Source organism: Pecten maximus, chromosome 1 (assembly GCF_902652985.1).
Source record: "Pecten maximus chromosome 1, xPecMax1.1, whole genome shotgun sequence".
Classification (NCBI taxonomy): domain Eukaryota; kingdom Metazoa; phylum Mollusca; class Bivalvia; order Pectinida; family Pectinidae; genus Pecten; species Pecten maximus.
The window spans coordinates 16,802,900-16,828,563 of NC_047015.1; the positions used below are offsets into that span (position 1 = coordinate 16,802,900).

At 36.1% G+C, this 25,664-nt stretch overlaps 1 protein-coding gene across 5 annotated transcripts; it reads left to right on the forward strand.

Annotated features, from left to right (window-relative positions):
* The first annotated feature begins 22 nt into the window (after positions 1-22).
* Positions 23-25,664, forward strand: LOC117326368 (cytosolic endo-beta-N-acetylglucosaminidase-like). 5 transcript variants are annotated; one of them, XM_033883102.1, is made up of 13 exons: positions 23-66; positions 2,493-2,690; positions 3,204-3,352; positions 4,133-4,287; positions 9,749-9,897; positions 10,852-11,023; positions 15,509-15,612; positions 17,207-17,321; positions 18,660-18,853; positions 19,703-19,981; positions 20,473-20,599; positions 24,567-24,912; positions 24,965-25,663. In XM_033883102.1, exons 2-12 carry the CDS (start codon positions 2,515-2,517, stop codon positions 24,867-24,869), a joined length of 1,923 nt encoding a protein of 640 aa, XP_033738993.1. In that variant the 5' UTR covers positions 23-66; positions 2,493-2,514; the 3' UTR covers positions 24,870-24,912; positions 24,965-25,663. The 5 variants fall into 5 exon arrangements, with proteins under 5 accessions (XP_033738993.1, XP_033738985.1, XP_033739022.1 ...); XM_033883094.1 differs by having other exon boundaries at positions 24,567-25,663; XM_033883131.1 differs by lacking the exons at positions 24,567-24,912; positions 24,965-25,663 and adding an exon at positions 23,115-24,238.

A 25,664-nucleotide genomic window follows, 5' to 3' on the forward strand; every position in this document is an offset into this window, starting at 1 on the left:
AGAACGATAACTCTGGGAGGATAACTCTGAACTTCCGGTTTAACAACATAATTACATTGACAACAGGTAAACATTGCATTTTTTTAATTGAGCAATTGGAACGATCCAATCATTCGCAGGTTTTTGGGTATGCATAACACTGTTTTTGGAATTGCATCTGTTTCGGATAGGCCTATGTACCATTATTATTTCGATTTTTTTTTTTAAACTGTTGTACAGTAACTGTCAACAATGGCAACGGGACATTCCTTCTTCAAATGTAATTAACAGTTAACAACCTGATTTGAAATTTAATATCCACGATATACGTATGCAACTAGGTTTATTGTGGTGTTTATTATTAGATACAAGCGCCTTTGTTCGTTTCATTGGACTCTGGTGCAATGGGAAAATGACCTTATGTCTATAAGTAAGGTTTTGGTCATTTGCTTGAGAAAGTAGGCTATGTCAGTGGTTGGAAAAGCTATGAAACAATGAGGAATCATGTGAATTCCTCCTCTTCACTATCCTTTCTCCTACTCCTCTTATGTTTTGCAACTAAAAATCACCAAAATTAAATATTGTAAAATTTGCCTTGAGTACTACCAGAAACATGTATTAGGTTGTGTTATGTATGTTTCTGCTACTACGTACAATGTACTTTGATTCAGCCCTTATAACTGTTCTTATCTGGTCGCCTGAGACAAAGTCTCAAGTTATCTATTCTAATGGACTTTTGCCCTTCGTTGTGTGTCTTCCAAAGTGCATCGATAAACAATTTACATTCTAACTTGTCATAAACCCTGACCCAATTTCAATGAAATTTTGCAGCTATGGCCAAAGGTCAACCAAAATTGTGAATTACATGCAGGGCAAAAAGGGGTGAAATGACTGATATTTCAAAAATCTTCTTCTCTTGGCCCAAATACTGTGGAATCAAATACTCTTCATAGATGGAAGGGTGCTTTACCGAAATTGTGAGTTTCATGACTCTAGTATCTCATGCACCTTTTCCCTGGGGTCAAGGGGTCAAATTTACTAAAGATTATAAGATTATATAGTAATATCATGTTAAGTATAGTAAACTACCACAATATTGACATTTTATGGTGTTCCATATATTTTGTCTAGAAACGATCAATCTCCTCTAGTATTCCTGCTGTGGAAACTGATGATGGGAGTTGAATTCAGTCCTAGATAGACATTGGAAATTAGTACAGTATGTCCTGTATTTCTTTCCTTATACTTTAAACTAAACATGATCTCCATAGAGTTGCTGTGATGTTATTATTATGTCTGGTACAGTAGTTCACTAGCTTGCAAGCTCCAAAGTTTTGTAATCATGATCAGTTTTAGTTAAGCCCCAGTCACACCGGACCTACGACCAGGTTACGACGTAGTTGCGACCGAAGAAAATCGGAATTGCAGGGAAATCGTAGCATGAGCGCACGACTAGTCGCAGTGGTCGTGGGTGATCGCACGCGCAAAATCAGTCGCAGCAAGGTCGATGGTCATGTTCAAAACTTCTGACCTACGATTCTAAATCGCAAGTGGTCGCAGAACGGTCGTACCACCAGTCGCACATGAACGCAGGACCAGTCGTGCATGATCGCGGGCCAAGTAGTCGCAAATTGGTCGTGCTACTGGTCGTGCCACTCTACGATTGGTGGTACCACCGATAGTACGACCTCACAATTGGTCGTACGATCAGTCATGACCTGTCCCGAGTGTTTGCACGACCTTACGATCGGTCGCACCACCAGTCTTTACCTCGCAAACCACTTTCCTGGGTACAGGTAACAAAATGGCGGATATACAAGCAATGTTGTTACTGCAGCATCAGCAACAACAACTGGGTGCCGCAGCACTTCTACGGCGTCGAAACCAACGACGAGCGAGAAGGCGACAGTACTGGGTGTATATGATCGATCGACTGTCTGCGATTGGCTACGACTGATCGTGCGAGCAATCGCAGGTTGCCACGACTGATCGTGTGAGCAGTCGCAGGTTGCCACGACTGATCGTGCGATTGGTCACTGATCGCACCACTCATCGCACGATTGCCTACGATTGCCTTCGATTGCCTAAGATTTATCTTGCGATCAATCTTCTCCAATCGTAAGTCATTGCAAGACCAAGCGCACCACCAATCGTACGATGACCTACCACCAGTCGTAGGACCAATCGCAGTATGCGATCGTGAATAGACATCGCAACAAACATTGCCGATCGGTCGTAACTCTGCCAAATCGCCCCCAATCGCACGATTCAGAAATCGTACGATCTGGTGTGACTATAGCTTTAACTACACTTGCATACCTGGTATAATAGCTTGAGGCATAACTGTACCCTTCTGGTGACTAAGGATGACCAATTTGATTTATTGACCATATATAGTTAGGATACTTCCATTTGTTCCAGATATGGATAAATCTTTAGTGAATTGATTTACTAAAACAAAAAGAGTGGGTCTAATACATACTTGATATTTTCATGTATAATTATGTGATCAGGTACAGATAATAGACTGGTGACATGGCGGGCCCGGAGTGTCTTCCCTTTAAAACAGTAGAAGATGTACTAGAGTTTAAACCTGAGAATTATCAACTATTTGCTGCAACTGAAACTCTAGTCAAAAGAATTCCAACTGCTCGTGATGTTCCAAAAACAATACTTTGTCATGACATGAGGGGAGGATACTTACAAGATAGGTGAGTAAATATTGTTATATTTTGGAACAATTTAAAAAAACATAATGAATGCCTTACAGTGGCCCCTTTTCTCTCATTTGTTGAAATAGACGTATTTATAGTAGTTATCCTTTTCCTTATATAATTTATCAGTTGCGAAAAGAAAAGTAGACTCTCCACAAAGACTTGTTTATTTTTATGAAATCGTCATATTTTCTGAAATTTGTTTCAGTAATTAATTTAGATATTTGTACAATTTTTTTGCATCGACTTAAAATTAAATCATAATTTTTGCTTTGAAATTTCCTATCATGTAAATTTTCAAAACCCTGTGATTAACTTAGGTACATAACAAAACATTGAAAGGAATTAGACACATTTCAAGGATTGCTGTATTATAATTTTTTTCATATACGCAGGAAATAAGAAAAAAATGTATAAAAGTAATTACATTAGTAGAAACTAATAGTAAGAAAAAACCTAACATTGTAATTAAAAATATTTGCTGAAGATCTCCAACTTATTTCTGTTCAGATTTGTTCAGGGGTGTTCTGATGCAGACAGCTACAGGTTCTACCATTGGCAGTATATAGACGCCTTCATCTACTTCAGTCATAACCTTGTAACAGTTCCACCACCAGGCTGGACAAATACAGCACACAGACATGGTGTTCAGATGATGGGTAATCTTCTCCACAAATCTTAGATACAGTATTGTGTTTTAAGGGTCTAATTGTCTTAAGTTTTCTCAAGTCATAGCTCAAAGCTGTATAGATAACAACTGAAAAACAGGGTGTGTTGTTGGTTAAATATATGAGGTGACATTTCGGCAGAGCACCTGATTGATTATTAGTATACAGTTCATGACCTTTACTGCCCAAAGAGCTTATGCCGTGGTGCAGCGTCCATTGTCTGGCAAGCATCTACTTTTCCTTTTAAAAAGCTTCTTCTCGGTAACCAAAAGACCTGAAATTGTGTCTGTAGCATGCTGGGATAAAGGGCTACCAAGTTTGTTCAAATGAATGACCTTGACCTACTTTCAAGTCACAAATGTCAAATGTGAAAAAAGAAAGAAAACCTGGTTCATGTTGTGGGATGGGAATATGCTGGGATGAAGGACTGCAAAGTTTTGTTGAAATGAAAAGACTTAGCCTACTCTCATATCAAAATGAAAAGGTATTCAGCTAAGCAGAAACAGATGATATATTAACTTTAAAGTTGCATCAGTAGCAGGCGATACAGGCCCCTTGGGCCTATTGTATGAACTTTGTTCTGAAACTGAAATGTCCCCATGCTTTATGATCTGTAATATGAACATATTTTATGTGACATATGTGTAACTTTTTTAAATGGAAAAGGATTTGATAATTCACTAATTTATTCATTTCATTAATTTGTCAAGTTATATTAAAAAACACATTTCTATTAAATTGATGATTTCTAAAATATCTATAAATGTTCAGGTACTCTGATCACTGAATGGGACGATGGGAAAAAGCGATGCCATCAAATAATTGAATCTGAAGAGAGCTACATGATGTTTGCAGACAAACTAGTGGAAATCACAAAGCATTACGGCATGGACGGCTGGCTGGTTAACATTGAAAATGTGGTGCAGGTAACTGTGAGCTAAAAATGAATGTATACAACATAATCACAGTATACAGCATATCACAGTATACAGCATATCACAGTATACAGCATATCACAGTATACAACATATCACAGTATACAGCATATCACAGTATACAACATATCACTGTATACAACATATCACAGTATACAGCATATCACAGTATACAACATATCACAGTATACAACATATCACAGTATACAACATATCACTGTATACAACATATCACTGTATACAACATATCACAGTATACAGCATATCACAGTATACAGCATATCACAGTATACAACATATCACTGTATACAACATATCACAGTATACAGCATATCACAGTATACAACATATCACTGTATACAACATATCACAGTATACAACATATCACAGTATACAGCATATCACAGTATACAGCATATCACAGTATACAGCATATCACAGTATACAACATATCACTGTATACAACATATCACAGTATACAACATATTACAGTATACAGCATATCACAGTATACAGCATATCACAGTATACAACATATCACTGTATACAACATATAACAGTATACAACATAATCTCAGCATAATCACAGCATACAGCATATCACAGCATAAAAAGTATCTCAGCATAAACATATCACAGCATAACCACAGCATAAATATATCACAGCATATTCACAGCATACAGGATATCACAGCACACGTCATATCACAGCATAATCGTAGCATACAACATGATTAGTATCTGGTTGTTTTTGTAGTTAAGGATAGTGAATCATTATTTTTAACATTCTTTTAAGGTCAGAAAATGGTATTCCTTAATTATCTCCCTTGCTGTCACTTTAAATAGAAACTTTGTTTCTGGACAATAACTCACGTTCAAGTGGACAAATCACCACACACTGTATATTTATTGAGGGTGCTTGCTTGGGACTTCTGTTTGGTCAGAAGGACAGTGAACAGCTGATTGTGAGGATTAGTATTATTTACTGATACCTTGTTAAAGCCATGTTTGATAATGTACCTGTAATTTTTATATCTCTCAGAATATGTATCTCTCTGTCCTGAATTATGCTTAATTGTGTTGTTAGGTGTCAGTTTGTACATTTGAATACTACAGTAGCGAGTAACTGTACTACAGTAATACTACAGTAACACTACAGTAATACTACAGTGGTGAGTAATACTACAATAGTGAGTAATACTACAGTAGTGAGTAATACTACAGTAATACTACAGTAATACTACAGTAGTGAGTAATACTACAGTAATACTACAGTAGCGAGTAATACTACAGTAGTGAGTAATACTACAGTAATACTACAGTAATACCACAGTAATACTACAGTAATACTACAATAGTGAGTAATACTACAGTAGCGAGTAATACTACAGTAGTGAGTAATACTACAGTAATACTCCAGTAATACTACAGTAGCGAGTAATACTACAGTAATACTACAGTAATACTACAGTAGTGAGTAATACTACAGTAGTGAGTAATACTACAGTAGCGAGTAATACTACAGTAATACTACAGTAGTGAGTAATACTACAGTAGTGAGTAATACTACAGTACTACAGTAATACTACAGTAATACTACAGTGGTGAGTAACACTACAGTAACACTACAGTAATACTACAGTAATACTACAGTAGCGAGTAATACTACAGTAGCGAGTTATACGACAGTAATACTACAGTAATACTACAGTAATACTACAGTAGTGAGTAATACTACAGTAAAACTACAGTAGTGAGTAATACTACAGTGGTGAGTAATACTACAGTAATACTACAGTAATACTACAGTAATACTACAGTGGTGAACAATATTACAGTAATACTACAGTAGCGAGTAATACTACAGTAATACTACAGTAATACTACAGTAGTGAGTAATACTACAGTAGTGAGTAATACTACAGTAATACTACAGTAATACTACAGTAGTGAGTAATACTACAGTAATACTACAGTAATACTACAGTAGTGAGTAATACTACAGTAGTGAGTAATACTACAGTAATACTACAGTAATACTACAGTAATACTACAGTAGTGAGTAATACTACAGTAGTGAGTAATACTACAGTAATACTACAGTAATACTACAGTAGTGAGTAATACTACAGTAGTGAGTAATACTACAGTAATACTACAGTAATACTACAGTAATACTACAGTAATACTACAGTAGTGAACAATATTACAGTAATACTACAGTAGCGAGTAATACTACAGTAATACTACAGTAATACTACAGTAGTGAGTAATACTACAGTAGTGAGTAATACTACAGTAGTGAGTAATACTACAGTAATACTACAGTAGTGAGTAATACTACAGTAGTGAGTAATACTACAGTAATACTACAGTACAGAGTAATACTACAGTAATACTACAGTAGTGAGTAATACTACAGTAGTGAGTAATACTACAGTAGTGAGTAATACTACAGTGGCGAGTAATACTACAGTAATACTACAGTAGTGAGTAATACTACAGTAGTGAGTAATACTATAGTGGTGAGTAATACTACAGTAATACTACAGTAATACTACAGTAGTACTACAGTGGTGAGTAATACTACAGTAATACTACAGTAGTGAGTAATACTACAGTGGTGAGTAATACTACAGTAATACTACAGTAGTGAGTAATACTACAGTAGTGAGTAATACTACAGTAGCGAGTAATACTACAGTAATACTACAGTAATACTACAGTAGCGAGTAATACTACAGTAGTGAGTAATACTACAGTAATACTACAGTAATACTACAGTAGCGAGTAATACTACAGTAGTGAGTAATACTACAGTAATACTACAGTAATACTACAGTGGTGAGTAATACTACAGTAATACTACAGTAATACTACAGTAATACTACAGTGGTGAGTAATACTACAGTAGTGAGTAATACTACAGTAGTGAGTAATACTACAGTAATACTACAGTAATACTACAGTGGGGAGTAATACTACAGTAGTGAGTAATACTACAGTAGTGAGTAATACTACAGTACTACAGTAAAACTACAGTAAAACTACAGTAATACTCCAGTGGTGAGTAATACTACAGTAGTGAGTAATACTACAGTAGTGAGTAATACTACAGTAATACTCCAGTAATACTACAGTAGCGAGTAATACTACAGTAATCCTTCAGTAATACTACAGTAACACTACAGTAATACTACAGTAATACTACAGTAGTGAGTAATACTACAGTAATACTACAGTAATACTACAGTAGTGAGTAATACTACAGTAATACTACAGTAATACCACAGTAATACTACAGTAATACTACAATAGTGAGTAATACTACAGTAGCGAGTAATACTACAGTAGTGAGTAATACTACAGTAATACTCCAGTAATACTACAGTAGCGAGTAATACTACAGTAATACTACAGTAATACTACAGTAGTGAGTAATACTACAGTAGTGAGTAATACTACAGTAATACTACAGTGGTGAGTAATACTACAGTAATACTACAGTGGTGAGTAATACTACAGTAGTGAGTAATACTACAGTAATACTACAGTAGTGAGTAATACTACAGTAATACTACAGTAATACTACAGTAATACTACAGTAGCGAGTAATTCTACAGCAATACTACAGTGGTGAGTAATACTACAGTAATACTACAGTGGTGAGTAATACTACAGTAATACTACAGTAGTGAGTAAAACTACAGTAATACTACAGTAATACTACAGTGGTGAGTAATACTACAGTAGTGAGTAATACTACAGTAATACTACAGTAATACTACAGTGGTGAGTAATACTACAGTAATACTACAGTAATACTACAGTGGGGAGTAATACTACAGTAGTGAGTAATACTACAGTAGTGAGTAATACTACAGTAATACTACAGTAGTGAGTAATACTACAGTAATACTACAGTGGTGAGTAATACTACAGTAGTGAGTAATACTACAGTAGTGAGTAATACTACAGTAATACTACAGTAATACTACAGTGGTGAGTAATACTACAGTAATACTACAGTAGTGAGTAATACTACAGTTATACTACAGTAATACTACAGTAATACTACAGTAGTGAGTAATACTACAGTAATACTACAGTAATACTACAGTAGCGAGTAATACTACAGTAATACTACAGTAATACTACAGTAATACTACAGTAGTGAGTAATACTACAGTAATACTACAGTAATACTACAGTGGTGAGTAATACTACAGTAGTGAGTAATACTACAGTAGTGAGTAATACTACAGTAATACTACAGTGGTGAGTAATACTACAGTAATACTACAGTAATACTACAGTAGCGAGTAATACTACAGTAATACTACAGTAATATACAGTAATACTACAGTAATACTACAGTAATACTACAGTAGTGACTAATACTACAGTAATACTACGATAATACTACGATAATACTACAGTGGTGAGTAATACTACAGTAGTGAGTAATACTACAGTAGTGAGTAATACTACAGTAATACTACAGTAGTGAGTAATACTACAGTAATACTACAGTAATACTACAGTGGTGAGTAATACTACAGTAATACTACAGTATTACTTCAGTAATATTACAGTAGTGAGTAATACTCCAGTAATACTACAGTAGTGAGTAATACTACAGTAATACTACAGTAATACTACAGTAGCGAGTAATACTACAGTAGCGAGTAATACTACAGTAGCGAGTAATACTACAGTAATACTACAGTAGTGAGTAATACTCCAGTAATACTACAGTAGTGAGTAATACTACAGTAATACTTCAGTAATACTACAGTAGTGAGTAATACTACAGTAATACTACAGTAGTGAGTAATACTACAGTAATACTACAGTAATACTACAGTGGTGAGTAATACCACAGTAATACTACAGTGGTGAGTAATACTACAGTAATACTTCAGTAATACTACAGTAGTGAGTAATACTACAGTAATACTACAGTAGTGAGTAATACTACAGTTATACTACAGTAATACTACAGTAATACTACAGTAGTGAGTAATACTACAGTAGTGAGTAATACTACAGTACTACTATAGTAGTGAGTATACTGTAGATGAAGTTGTTGTTTACAGACAAAACATATAAGCGGGTTATCCCTGACACTGGGCTATGTTTCATTACCTCACAAGCAAACAACATTTGTGCTCCCATTTTCTGAATATCGCATCTATAAGTTTGATTCTGTTTTGTCACCATTTACCTCTCAATGTCAACAAAGGAGATACAGGTAAACATAATATACAAGAGACGATAGGAACAATGCTGATTAATGCTGAAATGGTTTTTTCTACACATAATTTGTAACCCCTCCTAGGTGGATCTTCTCGTTCCTCTTAATAGATGTTTAATATTCTATTCATCATAGGAATCACTATTTTATTATTATCCACTGATAAATTTCATTGTTATTTTCATCATTTGAAAGGCTGACAGAGTGCAGCGAATGTGTGACTTTGTCACATACCTGACAAAGCGCCTACATGACGTGATTCCTGGGTCACAGGTAATTTGGTATGACAGTGTGATCAATACAGGAGGACTGAGATGGCAGGATGAGTTAAACGAGAAAAACAGGTTTGTTTTATTTTATAAATATATAATTACTTTCTGTCAGTAGCTTTGTTAGTCCATATGACCTCTGACTATATGTCTGCAGTGTTTGTGTTGGCCAGTTAGACAAAATGACCTTCAGTGACCTTTTTATATATATTTAGGTGAAGTATCTTATTCTTTTCAATCAAGGAAGATTCACTTGTAATAGGAAGGAGAAATGAAAAATACCCTGCCCGTGCTGAGCTTCTAACTAGCAATCTTTTGCTCTCAAGAGAAACATCCTACAACTCAGCTAAAGGGAAATTCCCACTAGTCTGAGCTAGTAAGGTGACCTATACTCTCCACATCCTACACTAGGCTAAAGGGAAATTCCCACTAGTCTGAGCTAGTAAGGTGACCTATACTCTCCACATCCTACACTAGGCTAAAGGGAAATTCCCACTAGTCTGAGCTAGTAAGGTGACCTATACTCTCCACATCCTACACTAGGCTAAAGGGAAATTCCCACTAGTCTGAGCTAGTAAGGTGACCTATACTCTCCACATCCTACACTAGGCTAAAGGGAAATTCCCACTAGTCTGAGCTAGTAAGGTGACCTATACTCTCCACATCCTACACTAGGCTAAAGGGAAATTCCCACTAGTCTGAGCTAGTAAGGTGACCTATACTCTCCACATCCTACACTAGGCTAAAGGGAAATTCCCACTAGTCTGAGCTAGTAAGGTGACCTATACTCTCCACTTTTACACACATGTATAACAGGAGCCAATCAGTTGATATTAGATAGAAAATAACACCGGTATTCAAGCAGATGTTCAAGCAAAAGTATATCAAGAAGGAATAAATGACAAAAAACTCAGTGATTGTATTGAAACAAAGCAGAGCCTTGATTCAAATTTCTTTCTTTATTTTCATATGAAAAACTGATCAAACAACTTCAATTAAAAACATTAAAATTAATTTTTATGCTTTCAGCATGTTTTTTGATGTGTGTGATGGGATCTTCTTGAACTATAACTGGAATGATGACACTCTAAGACGCTCTAAGGAACTGGCAAATTCTAGTGGGCGGGCAATGGATGTGTATGTAGGAGTGGATGTGTTTGGGCGAGGCTGTCTTGGCGGTGGAGGATTCAACACAATCGAGGTATACACAATTTTCGTCTAATTATCTTGTTTATCTAAATTCAACATTCATATGACGATGCTGGAGACAATGTAAAAACTTGAGTATCCGAAGTTAGCTTTAATCTAAGAGTGAGTGATCACTTTAATCTGAGTGAGTGATCACTTTAATCTGAGTGAGTGATCACTTTTATCTGAGAGTGAGTGATCACTTTTAACTGAGAGTGAGTTATCACTTTTATCTGAGAGTGAGTGATCACTTTAATCTGAGTGAGTGATCACTTTTATCTGAGTGAGTGATCACTTTTATCTGAGAGTGTGTGATCACTTTTATCTGAGAGTGAGTGATCACTTTTATCTGAGAGTGAGTGATCACTTTTAACTGAGAGTGAGTTATCACTTTTATCTGAGAGTGAGTGATCACTTTAATCTGAGTGAGTGATCACTTTTATCTGAGTGAGTGATCACTTTTATCTGAGAGTGTGTGATCACTTTTATCTGAGAGTGAGTGATCACTTTTATCTGAGAGTGAGTGATAACTTTTATCTGAGTGTGAGTGATCACTTTTATCTGAGTGAGTGATCACTTTAATCTGAGTGAGTGATCACTTTTATCTGAGAGTGAGTGATCACTTTAATCTGAGTGAGTGATCACTTTTATCTGAGTGTGTGATCACTTTTATCTGAGAGTGAGTGATCACTTTTATCTGAGTGAGTGATCACTTTATCTCAGTGTGTGTGATCACTTTAATCTGAGAGTGTGTGATCACTTTAATCTGAGTGTGAGTGATAACTTTTATCTGAGAGTGTGTGTGATCACTTTTATCTAAGAGTGAGTGATCACTTTTATCTGAGAGTGTGATCACTTTTATCTGAGAGTGAGTGATCACTTTTATCTGAGTGTGAGTGATCACTTTTATCTGAGAGTGAGTGATCACTTTTATCTGAGTGTGAGTGATCACTTTTATCTGAGTGTGAGTGATCACTGTTATCTGAGTGGTTGATCACTTTTATCTGAGAGAGATTGATCACTTTTATCTGAGTGTGAGTGATCACTTTTATCTAAGAGTGAGTGATCACTTTTATCTGAGTGTGTGTGATCACTTTAATCTGAGTGAGTGATCACTTTTCTCTGAGTGAGTGATCACTTTTATCTGAGTGTGAGTGATCACTTTTATCTGAGTGAGTGATCACTTTTATCTGAGAGTGAGTGATCACTTTAATGTGAGTGATCACTTTTATCTGAGAGTGAGTGATCACTTTTATCTGAGAGTGAGTGATCACTTTTATCTGAGTGAGTGATCACTTTTATCTGAGAGTGAGTGATCACTTTTATCTGAGTGAGTGATCACTTTTATCTGAGAGTGAGTGATCACTTTTATCTGAGTGTGAGTGATCACTTTTATCTGAGAGTGAGTGATCACTTTTATCTGAGTGTGAGTGATCACTTTTATCTGAGAGTGTGTGATCCCTTTTATCTGAGTGTGAGTGATCATTTTTATCTGAGAGTGAGTGATCACTTTTATCTGAGTGTGAGTGATCACTTTTATCTGAGAGTGAGTGATCACTTTTATCTGAGTGTGAGTGATCACTTTTATCTGAGTGTGAGTGATCACTGTTATCTGAGTGGTTGATCACTTTTATCTGAGAGAGAGTGATCACTTTTATCTGAGTGTGAGTGATCACTTTTATCTAAGAGTGAGTGATCACTTTTATCTGAGTGTGTGTGATCACTTTAATCTGAGTGTGAGTGATCACTTTTCTCTGAGTGAGTGATCACTTTTATCTGAGTGTGAGTGATCACTTTTATCTGAGTGTGAGTGATCACTTTTATCTGAGAGTGTGTGTGATCACTTTATCTGAGAGTGAGTGATCACTTTTATCTGAGAGTGAGTGATCACTTTATCTGAGTGAGTGATCACTTTATCTGAGAGTGTGTGATCACTTTTATCTGAGAGTGAGTGATCACTTTTATCTGAGTGAGTGCGTGTGATCACTTTATCTGAGAGTGAGTGATCACTTTAATCTGAGAGTGAGTGATCACTTTTATCTGAGATTGTGGTGATCACTTCTATCTAAGGTGAGTGATCACTTTTATCAGTGTCATATCTGAGACTGAGTGTGAGTATCACTTTTATCTGATGTGAGTGATCACTTTTTCTCTTAAGTGAGGGATCATTTTATCTGAGAGTGATTGATCACTTTTTATCTAGAGTGTGATGAATCACTTTAATTGAGTGTGAGTGATCACTTTTATCTGAGAGTGAGTGATCACTTTTATCTGAGAGTGAGTGATCACTTTAATCTGAGTGAGTGATCACTTTAATCTGAGAGTGTGTGATCACTTTTATCTGAGAGTGAGTGATCACTTTTATCTGAGAGTGAGTGATCACTTTTATCTGAGAGTGAGTGATCACTTTTATCTGAGAGTGTGTGTGATCACTTTTATCTAAGAGTGAGTGATCACTTTTATCTGAGTGTGTGATCACTTTTATCTGAGAGTGAGTGATCACTTTTATCTGAGTGTGAGTGATCACTTTTATCTGAGAGTGAGTGATCACTTTAATGTGAGTGAGCGATCACTTTTATCTCAGTGAGTGATCACTTTAATGTGAGTGAGTGATCACTTTTATCTGAGAGTGAGTGATCACTTTTATCTGAGTGTGAGTGATCACTTTTATCTGAGAGTGAGTGATCACTTTAATCTGAGAGTGAGCGATCACTTTTATCTGAGTGAGTGATGACTTTTATCTGAGTGAGTGATGACTTTTATCTGAGTGTGAGTGATCACTTTTATCTGAGAGTGAGCGATCACTTTTATCTGAGTGAGTGATCACTTAAATGTGAGTGAGTGATCACTTTTATCTGTGAGTGAGTGATCACTTTTATCTGAGTGAGCGATCACTTTTATCTGAGTGAGTGATCACTTTAATGTGAGTGAGTGATCACTTTTATCTGAGTGAGTGATCACTTTTATCTGAGAGTGAGTGATCACTTTTATCTGAGAGTGAGTGATCACTTTTATCTGAGAGTGAGTGATCACTTTAATGTGAGTGAGTGATCACTTTTATCTGAGAGTGAGTGATCACTTTAATCTGAGTGTGAGTGATCACTTTTATCTGAGAGTGTGTGTGATCACTTTTATCTGAGTGTGAGTGATAACTTTTATCTGAGAGTGTGTGATCACTTTAATCTGAGTGTGAGTGATCACTTTTATTTGAGAGTGTGTGTGATCACTTTTATCAGAGTGTGTGATCACTTTTATCTGAGAGTGTGTGATCACTTTTATCTGAGAGTGAGTGATCACTTTTATCTGAGTGAGCGATCACTTTTATCTGAGTGAGTGATCACTTTAATGTGAGTGAGTGATCACTTTTATCTGAGTGTGAGTGATCACTTTAATCTGAGAGTGAGTGATCACTTTAATCTGAGAGTGAGCGATCACTTTTATCTGAGTGAGTGATCACTTTAATGTGAGTGAGTGATCACTTTTATCTGTGAGTGATCACTTTTATCTGAGAGTGAGTGATCACTTTAATCTGAGTGAGTGATCACTTTTATCTGAGAGTGTGTGTGATCACTTTTATCTGAGTGTGAGTGATCACTTTAATCTGAGTGTGAGTGATCACTTTAATCTGAGTGTGTGTGTGATCACTTTTATCTGAGAGTGTGTGATCACTTTTATCTGAGAGTGTGTGATCACTTTTATCTGAGAGTGTGTGATCACTTTTATCTGAGAGTGTGTGATCACTTTTATCTGAGAGTGAGTGATCACTTTAATCTGAGAGTGTGTGATTACTTTTATCTGAGTGAGTGATCACTTTAATCTGAGTGTGAGTGATCACTTTATCTGAGAGTGAGTGATCACTTTTATCTGAGAGTGAGTGATCACTTTTATCTGAGTGTGAGTGATCACTTTAATCTGAGAGTGAGTGATCACTTTAATCTGAGAGTGAGTGATCATTTTATCTGAGTGTGTGTGTGATCACTTTTATCTGAGAGTGTGTGATCACTTTAATCTGAGAGTGAGTGATGACTTTTATCTGAGAGTGAGTGATCACTTTTATCTGAGTGTGTGATCACTTTAATCTGAGAGTGAGTGATCACTTTTATCTGAGTGTGTGTGTGATCACTTTTATCTGAGAGTGTGTGATCACTTTTATCTGAGTGTGTGTGATTACTTTTATCTGAGTGAGTGATCACTTTTATCTGAGTGAGTGATCACTTTTATCTGAGTGTGAGGGATCACTTTAATCTGAGAGTGAGTGATCACTTTAATCTGAGAGTGTGTGATCACTTTAATCTGAGAGTGAATGAGGGATTAGTTGTACATGTATATGCATGAATAACTTTTCAATTATTTCATCATTTTCTCTGTTTTAAATATCATATTTTAAACAAGTTTGAATACTTTTCAAATGAAACAAAATTTGAACAATTGTTTTAGATAACATATGGAATCCTTACTTTTTTTCCCCAGTGATCATGAAACGATTCTATATTTGCAGGCTTTGACTGCTATAAGGCAACATAACATGTCTGCTGCCATCTTTGCCATGGGATGGGTATATGAGACTCAAGGTGAAGCAGACTTCCTACAAAATGAAAACAGGTTAATTTTTTAAATCTTTTTACAAAAAGAATTCAGATTAGATCGATTTGTGATATTTCTGCATCTTTTCATGAATTAGGCTTAACGTATGAAAATTAGAAGAAAAATTTGCTTACTTTAATTTTTTAGGCCCTATGACCTATATATATTTTAGGTCTTATGACCTATAGTCATCGCGATTTGTCTGTTGTTGTACGCCGTCCATAAACTTTTCACATTTCAAACTTCTCAAATTCCACTGGTGGGATTGAGCTGAAACTTGCCCGGAATGATCCTGAGATGGCCCTGACTAAGTGTTGTTATTTTCCGGGTCTGTCCGAAATCCAAGATGCCCGCCATGGCAGCTGAATCACCGTAACACATGTATGGCAGCCATGGCAGCCATCTTAAAAAACAAATTTTGAGCTTCTTCTCCAGTTCCATGGTGCCATTGAGCTGAACATTGGTAGGAATGTTAAGAAAAGGTAGCCAATAAAGAGTTGAGATGACTTTGAGATGGTAGTCACAACAGCCGTTTTGTTACATGATTGCATAATCATGGTTTTTCTGAACAACACTTATTTCAGACTTGTGATTCAGCTATTACTTAATTGAAATTATCCTGAGATATTCCTGACCAAGTGTTGTTATTTTTCGGGTCGGTCCAAAATCCAAGATGGCAGCCATGGTAGCCATGTTGAAAAACAAATTTTTAACTTCTTCACCAGTTCCATTTGTGCCATTGAGGTGAAAATTGGTAGGAACGTTAAGGAAGGGTAGCAAATAAAGTGTTGAGATTATTCAGCGTTGTAAAAACTTTGATATGGCAGTTGAGATGGACATTTTGTTAGGTGATTGTGCAATCATGGATTTCCTGAACAACACCTATTTCAGATTTCTTCTCAAGTTCCAACCATGGGATTCAGCTATAGTCCTAACCAAGTGTTATTATTTTTTGGGTTAGTCCAAAATCCAAGATGGCCACCATGGCAGTCATGTTGAAAAACATTTTAAACTTCTTCTCCAGTTCCAACTGGAAATTGGTGGGGTTGTTAAGGAAGGGGAGCCAACAAAGTGTTGTTATTTTTCAGCCTCGTACAAACTTTGACATGGCAGCCACAATTGCCATTTTATAGCATGATTGGGCAATCATGACTTTCCTGAACAATACCTATTACAAACTTCTTCAAGTTCCACGACATGGATTCAGCTCAGACTTGCCTGAAATGATCCTGAGATGGTCCCTATTACCAAGTGCTGTTATTTTTCGGGTTGGTCCAAAATCCAATATGGCTGGTTGTTCAACTGATGCCATGGTGTCTTGCCAATCATCCAATTATTGGGCACAGGTAGTGTTGTTATAGGGGGAGAGCAATAGGTATTAATTTCATGTAAGGCTGTAGTCTGTGTTGGGAAAGTAGCTGATTCTTAGGTGATCATTTACCTGTGTTAGTGTATTTAACAGCACTGTAAGGCTACTGGGTTCTACAATATTGGACTACAGTCTGTTGATGTCATATGACCAGTAAGGCCCATAACTTCAGCCTTAGATTTCTTACATGTAAACTATATATATCTATATCTATGAGTATACAGTAAATGATTACATACCCAGGTTTTGGCGACTGTTGCACCACCTGCTGCCAGTGAGGGTCCTGGCCTCCAGTTATCTCCCCTTCTCTACCTCCTTCTGTCAAGGCTTTGGACAAAAGTACTACTCTCAGGGACTGGTAAGGCATAGACATATCTCGTTCATTTGTGAATTCACATTAATCAAATCAAAATTGTATCAAATTTATAATTTGCAAACAGTGAATGATTAAGAGTTTTATAATGATACTTTGTCTGATGTTCCTGGTCGTCCAGTTATAATGATATTTTGTCTGATGTTCCTGGTCGTCCAGTTATAATGATATTTTGTCTGATGTTCCTGGTCGTCCAGTTATAATGATACTTTGTCTGATGTTCCTGGTCGTCCAGTTATAATGAAACTTTGTCTGATGTCCCTGGTCATCCAGTCATAATGATACTTTGTCTGATGTTCCTGGTCGTCCAGTCATAATGATACTTTGTCTGATGGTCCTGGTCGTCCAGTCATAATGAAACTTTGTCTGATGATCTTGGTCGTCCAGTTATAATGATATTTTGTCTGATGTTCCTGGTCGTCCAGTTATAACGAAACTTTGTCTGATGTCCCTGGTCATCCAGTCATAATGATACTTTGTCTGATGTTCCCGGTCGTCCAGTCATAATGATACTTTGTCTGATGTTCCTGGTCGTCCAGTCATAATGATATTTTGTCTGATATTCCTGGTCGTCCAGTCATAATGAAACTTTGTCTGATGTTCCTGGTCGTCCAGTCATAATGAAACTTTGTCTGATATTCCTGGTCGTCCAGTCATAATGAAACTTTGTCTGATGTTCCTGGTCATCCAGTTATAATGATATTTTGTCTGATGTTCCAGGTCATCCAGTTATAATGATACTTTGTCTGATGTTCCTGGTCATCCAGTTATAATGATATTTTGTCTGATGTTCCTGGTCGTCCAGTTATAATGATATTTTGTCTGATGTTCCTGGTCGTCCAGTTATATTGATACTTTGTCTGATGTTCCAGGTCATCCAGTTATAATGATATTTTGTCTGATGTTCCAGGTCATCCAGTTATAATGATATTTTGTCTGATGTTCCTGGTCGTCCAGTTATATTGATACTTTGTCTGATGTTCCTGGTCATCCAGTTTTATTGATACTTTGTCTGATGTTCCTGGTCGTCCAGTTATAATGATATTTTGTCTGATGTTCCTGGTCGTCCAGTTATAATGATACTTTGTCTGATGTTCCTGGTCGTCCAGTTATAATGATACTTTGTCTGATGATCTTGGTCGTCCAGTTATAATGATATTTTGTCTGATGTTTCTGGTCGTCCAGTTATGATACTTTGTCTGATGTTCCTGGTCGTCCAGTCATAATGATATTTTGTCTGATGTTCCTGGTCGTCCAGTTATATTGATACTTTGTCTGATGTCCCTGGTCGTCCAGTTATAATGATACTTTGGTTTCTACCAGGAGGTCAGTCCTTCTTCCTGGCACAATCTAGGTCTGCAGGAACTCCAGCCCTCGCTCACAGATGCTCAGTTTGAAGGGATGACACCATCAACCTCCAGCATGACCCTGGACACTGAGACGGCTTTACTAGGGGGAAGCTGTCTCAAGCTCATTGCCAACCCTGTTCCCAAAGATGGATCTCCTGTAATTTATAGGTGAGGAAAGGATTTCTTATCAATCTTCCCTAGATCATATGCATGTATTGAGACACCAGTCACATGCATGTATTGAGTCACCAGTCACTTGCATGTATTGAGTCACCTGAACTCATACATGTATTGAGTCACCTGAACGCATACATGTATTGAGTCACCAGACACATACATGTATTGAGTCACCTGAACACATACATGTATTGAGTTACCAGATCACATGCATGTATTGAGACACCTGAACTCATACATGTATTGAGTCACCTGAACCCATACATGTATTGAGACACCTGAACACATACATGTATTGGGTTACCAGATCACAAACATGTATTGAGTCACCAGATCACAAACATGTATTGAGACACTAAAACAAATATACAATGTATCTATTGAGTCAACAAACCTCACTTTATGAATCTTATTGATGAAAGTTTTGATGACAGATTACATGTATTCTATTCTAATGTTGCTATAGTATTCTGTAATGACGGGGACGTCTAGATTAATATCAATGTTGACAGATTATTCTTTATTGAGGTCTAGATTGATGTTTTGTTGATAAATTATTCTGTATTGAAGTCTTGATTGATGTTTTGTTGACAGATTATTCTGTATTGAGGTCTAGATTGATGTTTTGTTGGTAAATTATTCTGTATTGAAGTCTTGATTGATGTTTTGTTGACAGATTATTCTGTATTGAAGTCTTGATTGATGTTTTGTTGACAGATTATTCTTTATTGAGATCTTGATTGATGTTTTGTTGACAGATTATTCTGTATTGAAGTCTTGATTGATGTTTTGTTGACAGATTATTCTTTATTGAGATCTTGATTGATGTTTTGTTGACAGATTATTCTGTATGGAGTTTGAGATAAAAGAACCAGCAGTTATATCTTACACCTATAAGTGTGAGGAAGTTGGACTGGACATCTTCTTACAGTGCGAGGTCTCGTGTGGTGGTGAAAGCAAGAAATTGTTCTTCAAGGGAGACAACTCTGAAAAGACGTCAAAAAGTTCTGATAGCTCAGCTGTTGTGTTTAATTCAACCCCAGCCGCCACCTTTTTGAACAGTTATGCCTTGCTAAAGAAGTGTTTAGTCACCACAGAAAATGACAAATGGACAACAAGGTACATCATTAGAAAAAACTATGTATTTCTGCTTTGTTTGGGCATACTCTGTAGATGATTGGATTTAGCCTGAATTGAAATACATATTTACTTTTAAGAGACTTTTTTCTTACAAATGTCTTATAGAATCGGGTGTGAGAGAACACATTCTTTCATTCTTTATGCAAAAAAAAAATTAGGCAGATTTTGATTCGAAGAAAAGTTTAAGCTTTTGAAATATGTTAAATCAAATCGAGCAGATACTTGCCAATATTGAATAATGTACTACTGGTAAATACAAGCTAAATATATCCAGACAATAAACTCATGTCTGTTAATTAGTGCACACAAGTCAATTAGAGTGAAAGTTTAACAAAATGATGGTTGATTGCCTGCAATAAACCATCTCCTTACTTTTAGTCAAAATGTTTGCATGTTGGCCACTGATAATATAGAATGTTAAATTTAGTATATCAATTATGTAGAGTCTGAACTCTTGTATTGGTGAGCAGGTATTACAGAGTCGATCCAAGAAACACTGGAGAGTTCACTTTGACATCCGTCAGTGTTGGTCTGTTCCATCCATCAGCACCTACCCAGCAGACAGAAGTCCAGACTGTACACCTGGGCCAGATACAGGTAAATAACTCACAACAGACAAGTCAAGACTGTATACACCTGGGCCAGATACAGGTAAATAACTCACAACAGACAGAAGTCCAGACTGTACACCTGGGCCAGATACAGGTAAATAACTCACAACAGACAGAAGTCCAGACTGTACACCTGGGCCAGATACAGGTAAATAACTCACAACAGACAGAAGTCCAGACTGTACACCTGGGCCAGATACAGGTAAATAACTCACAACAGACAGAAGTCCAGACTGTACACCTGGGCCAGATACAGGTAAATAACTCACAACAGACAGAAGTCCAGACTGTACACCTGGGCCAGATACAGGTAAATAACTCACAACAGACAAGTCCAGACTGTATACACCTGGGCCAGATTCAGGTAAATAACTCACAACAGACAGACGTCCAGACTGTATACACCTGGGCCAGATACAGGTAAATAACTCACAACAGACAAGTCCAGACTGTATACACCAGGGCCAGATTCAGGTAAATAACTCACAACAGACAAGTCCAGATTGTATACACCTGGGCCAGATTCAGGTAAATAACTCACAACAGACAGAAGTCCAGACTGTACACCTGGGCCAGATACAGGTAAATAACTCACAACAGACAGAAGTCCAGACTGTACACCTGGGCCAGATACAGGTAAATAACTCACAACAGACAGAAGTCCAGACTGTACACCTGGGCCAGATTCAGGTAAATAACTCACAACAGACAGAAGTCCAGACTGTACACCTGGGCCAGATTCAGGTTAATAACTCACAACAGACAGACGTCCAGACTGTATACACCTGGGCCAGATACAGGTAAATAACTCACAACAGACAAGTCCAGACTGTATACACCAGGGCCAGATTCAGGTAAATAACTCACAACAGACAAGTCCAGATTGTATACACCTGGGCCAGATTCAGGTAAATAACTTACAACAGACAAGTCCAGACTGTATACACCTGGGCCAGATACAGGTAATAACTCACAACAGACAGAAGTCCAGACTGTATACACCTGGGCCAGATACAGGTAAATAACTCACAACAGACAAGTCAAGACTGTATACACCTAGGCCAGATACAGGTAAATAACTCACAACAGACAAGTCCAGATTGTATACACCTGGGCCAGATACAGGTAAATAACTCACAACAGACAGAAGTCCAGACTGTATACACCTGGGCCAGATACAGGTAAATAACTCACAACAGACAAGTCCATACTGTATACACCTGGGCCAGATACAGGTAAATAACTCACAACAGACAAGTCCATACTGTATACACCTGGGCCAGATACAGGTAAATAACTCACAACAGACAAGTCCAGATTGTATACACCTGGGCCAGATACAGGTAAATAACTCACAACAGACAAGTCCATACTGTATACACCTGGGCCAGATACAGGTAAATAACTCACAACAGACAGAAGTCCAGACTGTATTAACTTGGGCCAGATACAGGTAAATAACTCACAACAGACAAGTCAAGACTGTATACATCTAGGCCAGATACAGGTAAATAACTCACAACAGACAAGTCCAGATTGTATACACCTGGGCCAGATACAGGTAAATAACTCACAACAGACAGAAGTCCAGACTGTATACACCTGGGCCAGATTCAGGTAAATAACTCACAACAGACAGAAGTCCAGACTGTATACACCTGGGCCAGATACAGGTAAATAACTTACAACAGACAAGTCCAGACTGTATACACCTGGGCCAGATTCAGGTAAATAACTCACAACAGACAAGTCCAGACTGTATACACCTGGGCCAGATTCAGGTAAATAACTCACAACAGACAAGTCCATACTGTATACACCTGGGCCAGATTCAGGTAAATAACTCACAACAGACAAGTCCATACTGTATACACCTGGGCCAGATACAGGTAAATAACTCACAACAGACAGAAGTCCAGACTGTATTAACTTGGGCCAGATACAGGTAAATAACTCACAACAGACAAGTCAAGACTGCATGAGAATTAAGAATAAGTGGCCAATTTTAAATTCTATCAGGTTGTAGTTTAATTGTTACTGCTGTTCTCGAAATTTAGATGTATATTTCATATATATAGATAATACCGGAGTCGTGTTTGTAATACATAGATGTATATTATATATTTATAGATAATACCCTTAGTCGTGTTTGTGATACAATGTACATAGATGTATATTTCATATTTATAGATAATACCCGAGTCATGTTTGTGATACATAGATGTATAATTTCATATTTATAGATAATACCCGAGCCGTGTTTGTGATATATATTTATATTTTATATTTATAGATAATACCCAAGTCGTGTTTGTGATACATAGATGTATATTTCATATTTATAGATAATACCGGAGTCGTGTTTGTGATACATAGATGTATATTATATATTTATAGATAATACCTGAGTCGTGTTTGTGATACATAGATGTATATTTCATATTTATAGATAATACCTGAGTTGTGTTTGTGATACATAGATGTATATTTCATATTTATAGATAATACCCGAGTCGTGTTTGTGATACATAAATGTATATTTCATATTTATAGATAATACCCGAGTCGTGTTTGTGATACATAGATGTATATTTCATATTTATAGATAATACCCGAGTCGTGTTTGTGATACATAATTGTATATTTTATATTTATAGATAATACCCGAGTCGTGTTTGTGATACATAGATGTATATTTCATATTTATAGATAATACCCGAGTCGTGTTTGTGATACATAGATGTATATTATATATTTATAGATAATACCGGAGTCGTGTTTGTGATACATAGATGTATATTATATATTCATAGATAATACCCGAGTCATGTTCATAATACATAGATGCATTTTCTATATATATAGATAATACTGGAGTCGTGTTTGTAATACATATATGTATATTTCATATCTATAGATAATAACCGAGTCGTGTTTGTAATACATAGATGTATATTTCATATTTATAGATAATACCCGAGTCGTGTTTGTGATACATAGATGTATATTTTATATCTATAGATAATACCGGAGTCGTGTTTGTGATACATGGATGTATATTATATATTTATAGATAATACCGGAGTCGTGTTTGTAATACATAGATGTATATTTCATATCTATAGATAATACCGGAGTCGTGTTTGTGATACATAGATGTATATTTCATATCTATAGATAATACTGGAGTCGGGTTTGTGATACATAGATGTATATTTTATAGGTATAGATAATACTGGAGTCAGGTTTGTGATACATAGATGTATATTTCATATTCATAGATAATACCAGAGTCGTGTTTGTGATACATAGATGTATTTTCTATATTTATAGATAATACCTGAGTCGTGTTTGTGATACATAGATGTATATATCATTTTTATAGATAATATCCGAGTCGTGTTTGTAATACATAGATGTATTTTCTATATTTATAGAAAATACCGGGGTCGTGTTCATAATACATAGATGTATGTTTTATATCTATAGATAACCAGAGTCGTGTTTGTAATACATTGATATATTTCATATCTATAGATAATACCCGAGTCGTGTTTGTGATTAATAGATGTATATTTCATATCTATAGATAATAGCGGAGTCGTGTTTGTAATACATAGATGTATTTTTCATATCTATACATAATACCGGAGTCGTGTTTGTGATACATAGATGTATATTTCATATCTATAGATAATACCTGAGTCGTGTTTGTGATACATAGATGTATATTTTATATTTATAGATAATACCCGAGTCGTGTTTGTGATACATAGATGTATATTTCATATATATAGATAATACCCGAGTCATGTTTGTAATACATAGATGTATATTTTATATTTATAGATAATACCCGAATTGTGTTTGTAATAAATAGATGTATATTTCATATTTATAGATAATACCGGAGTCGTGTTTGTGATACATAGATGTATATTTCATATCTATAGATAATACCGGAGTCGTGTTTGGAGACAGAAGTCACAGTCAGTGATACGATGGTTTTAAAAAATGATGAAGATGATGGAACCAAAACACTGACCTGGAAGTGTTCCAACATGTCGGCAGTCAAATACTTCAACATTTACACCACACAGCCCAGTCTCCAGCTCTTAGGACATAGCAATTGTTCAACGTTTGTGATGTCCAACTCTCAGTCTGGTACGACTGGTGAAGGGGCTGTTGTAATACAGCCAGTACTAAAGCTTGGGTTTGCTCTCCCTGTGTCATGCTGCTCCCGTGTAGAACTGTAGCATGTCGTTATACTTCAACTTATCAATGATACAGGGTATAACTTTGTATAAAATCATGCTTATTTTTTTTTTATTTTTTGATTTCCTATAAGAAGTCATATTGACCAGCTGTACTAAAAACAAAACTGATTGACTCTACAAACAGAATCTGAATTACCTCCCTTTGACATTTTCTGATATCTTGTATGCAATTTTAGAAAAGCAATAACAATAAGCAAAAACTTACCGGTAATAATTAATTTCTTTATGTATAAATGAATATTTTGAGTGTATATTATTATGTGTATTTCACTGTGTGGTGTTTTGATAGTATGATTATTTACCAATGTTTAATACAGTAGTCTCTATTAATACAACAATTACTTACATTTATCGAAATAAAAAACCCCAACATTATACAGAATGCAGAATGTAGATTTAACAGGTGTTTCCAGAACCATTACTTTGAAAACATCATGGAGGCTTCTAATTGGTCAAAATTGAGGTATTATCCAATTGATAAAGCTGAGATTGGTTTATAAAGATTTTGAGGTATAGTAAATACAATGGTACTATAAAATAATACATGTCATTTGGTTGTCATGGTAACCAAAAGAAACCCTATAATGAGACCAATCTTGTCCGGACTACTCCTACTAACCTGTTTTTAATCAATTTCAAAGAAACTACTTTAACTTATGTTTATATTTCCAACCAACTTTATTTTTATTATGTTGTAACAAAGTGTTTATAAGTGAAAAGATAAAAAAAAAAAAACCCTTGATCTTTGGACCTAAAGACCTCGACCCTTGACAT